The 2,703-nt window shown below is 40.1% G+C and overlaps 1 protein-coding gene across 1 annotated transcript; it reads right to left on the bottom strand.

The window, feature by feature from the left end:
• Window positions 1–1,665: 1,665 nt before the first annotated feature.
• Window positions 1,666–2,436, bottom strand: LOC132296464 (uncharacterized). The gene has a single exon (XM_059794665.1). The coding sequence runs from the start codon at window positions 2,434–2,436 to the stop codon at window positions 1,666–1,668; it is 771 nt and encodes a 256-aa protein (XP_059650648.1).
• Window positions 2,437–2,703: the final 267 nt, after the last annotated feature.

Genomic DNA, 2,703 nt, shown 5'->3' with positions numbered 1-2,703 from the left:
TAATTTGCAGCAAGGTGACTAATCATTAGTCTAGTGGGAACCTCTGACATCGGAGTAAAAATTGACTCCAAATCAGTCGGGCATTGATATGGACATCCCAAAGCCATGGCAATCGTCGAAGGAGTAATGCGAATTATAGTACCATCAAAGGATGACATTAGTGCTCCCCGTTCATCTGAATTGGAATGAAGATTTTGGTAAAACACCTTGACTAATCTGGGGTACATGAGTTTACTAGCCGGCTCAAAAAGGCATTCAGCTTACCGGCGTCGTAAATCTGCAATGGGCCACTGAGTTTCTGGAACGCATGCATTAAGAAATTCGATGTCAAAACCCACTTCATAATTAAGTTTGCAACCATGCCACCTCTCATCTATGGTATCTCGAAGAGTTGGCCGCCTCGTGGAAGATTGAATTGAGCGGGTTGTTGAAGCACTGCATTGTGTGCCTTTCTTCTTTCTGGAAGCCATGTAAAAAGAAAAAGAATTCTTTGAGGCCTTTTGTCAAACACTTGGCGGGCAGTCCCAAATTCTTACCTTGAAAACTTTGATTTCTTCTCCCAAATAAGTGCAAGCAATTTGGATAATCACTTAATGGAATTGGTTTTGGGATATATATATATATATATATATATATATATAGTAGGGTAGAAGGAAGAAGGGAAATTGGGATGATGGGTTTTCTAATGTATAGGTGAATGGTTTATGGACAGTGGGGTAGTAATGGTAATGATGAGCAGTGGGATGGAATATGTTGAATTGGGTGTATGGAATTTAGTACTGAAGTAAAGGAATTGATAGGCTTTTATAGATGAGGTGAGGAAGATGGAACTTGTATTGGGTTTAGGAATTGGTTTGCAGTGGGTTAGAGAAGGAAAGTAAATTTATTGAGGGAGTAAGCTGCCGACATAATCTCTTTTTTTTTTTTCTTTTTTTTTTCTTTGTTTTTACCCGGGCGATGGTCACCCATGGGTCGGGCGATCGATCTCCAGGACCTGCTTCCCTGCTTCTTTTTTCTCGCATCCGGGCGATGGTCGCCCCAAAGCCGGGCGATGGTTCGCCCTCTCTTGCTGCTGATCTGAAAAAAAATTTTAGAAGGCAAACTTCAAATGGCCATAACTTTGTCATCAAGAGTTCGTTTTGGACGAATTATTTTTCCATTTTGGGTATTTTTTTGAGATCTACACCGTGCAAACAGCCACAGGTGGTTTGGTCGATGATTGGACCCAAAAAATGCTCCGTTCAGCCCCAATCATCCTTTTTTCTTCTGAATGCCATGGAATTTTTTTTCCGAAACAAGCATAACTTGTAAACCAGCACAAGTAACTAAAATCACTACAAAACGAATTAAATCCTCCTAATCTACTAAAACAAATGATAAAATTAAGGAGAGAAAGAAAAAAAAAAAAAAAAAAAAAAAAAAAAAAAAAAAAAATCTTATCTACACTTCCTACATTTAACGTCGGTAGGCGACGTGATACCTGGATGATTAAGTAGAGTAAATGGGATTCGTCAAAGTGACGGATTCAACTCCTTCTGTAGGCACAGAATCTTCAATGTACAACGTCAATCTCTAACCATTTACTTGTAGTGTCTTGCCTTTCTTTGGGTCAAAAATAGTGATAGCCCCGTGAGGGGTTACCGTTTGAACTTGGTATAGACCATCTCATCTTGAGCGCAATTTCCCTGGAAATAGCTTCAGCTTGGAGTTGAACAACCAAACTTTGTTACCTAGCTCAAAATATTTTCTCACAATGCGCTTATCATGAAACGCCTTGGTTCTAGCTTTGTAAATTCTTACACTTTCGTAAGCATCATTGCGAAGTTCTTCTAACTCACTTAGCTGCAACCTCCTCTTAGCCCTAGCTTGAGTCATGTCAAAGTTCAATTTTTTCACGGCCCAAAAAGCTTTGTGCTCCAATTCCACAGGTAAATGACATGCTTTCCCGAAGACCAAGCGATATGGCGACATCCCAATTGGTGTCTTGAATGCTATACAATACGCCCATAAAGCATCATTGAGATGCAATGACCAATCCTTTCGATCAGGTCGAACCGTCTTCTCAAGGATAGGTTTGATCTCGCGATTTGAAATCTCTACTTGACCGCTTGTCTGAGGGTGGTAAGAAGTACCTACCTTGTGAGAGATGGAATATTTCTGAAATAAGACTCGAAGAAAGTGATTACAAAAATGCTTTCCACCATCGCTGATTACTGCCCTTGGCATTCTGAACCGACTAAAAATATTGCTTTGAAGAAATTCAACCACCACCTTGTGGTCATTAGTCGTTGTTGCCACTGCTTCTACCCACTTGGAGATGTAATCCACCCCTACCAAAATATACTCCTTACCATGTGACATCGGGAATGGCCCCATGAAATCAATGCCCCAGACATCGAAAATTTCAATAACCAGAATTGAGGAGAGAGGCATCATGTCTCTTTTTGTAATGGTACCCAACCGTTGACATCGATCACAGGCCTTGGCAAATTTATGAGCATCTTTGAACTAGGAAAACCAAGTTAGACCACTCTGAAGAATCTTTGCTACTGTCTTCTTCCCACTGAAATGGCCACCACAAGTAAGTGTGTGACAAAATTTTAGAACACTAGGAATTTCATTATCTGGTACACAACGATGAATAATTTGATTCGAGCAATACTTATATAACTGTGGATCCTCCCAATGGTAATATTTCACTTA

This window comes from Cornus florida, unplaced genomic scaffold (genome assembly GCF_030987335.1).
Source record: "Cornus florida cultivar Cherokee Brave unplaced genomic scaffold, ASM3098733v1 CherokeeBrave_3.0.0_Hap2_Chr02, whole genome shotgun sequence".
Lineage (NCBI taxonomy): Eukaryota > Viridiplantae > Streptophyta > Magnoliopsida > Cornales > Cornaceae > Cornus > Cornus florida.
Note: the sequence above shows the minus strand (reverse complement) of the source record. Positions and strands in the feature narration are given on the sequence as shown.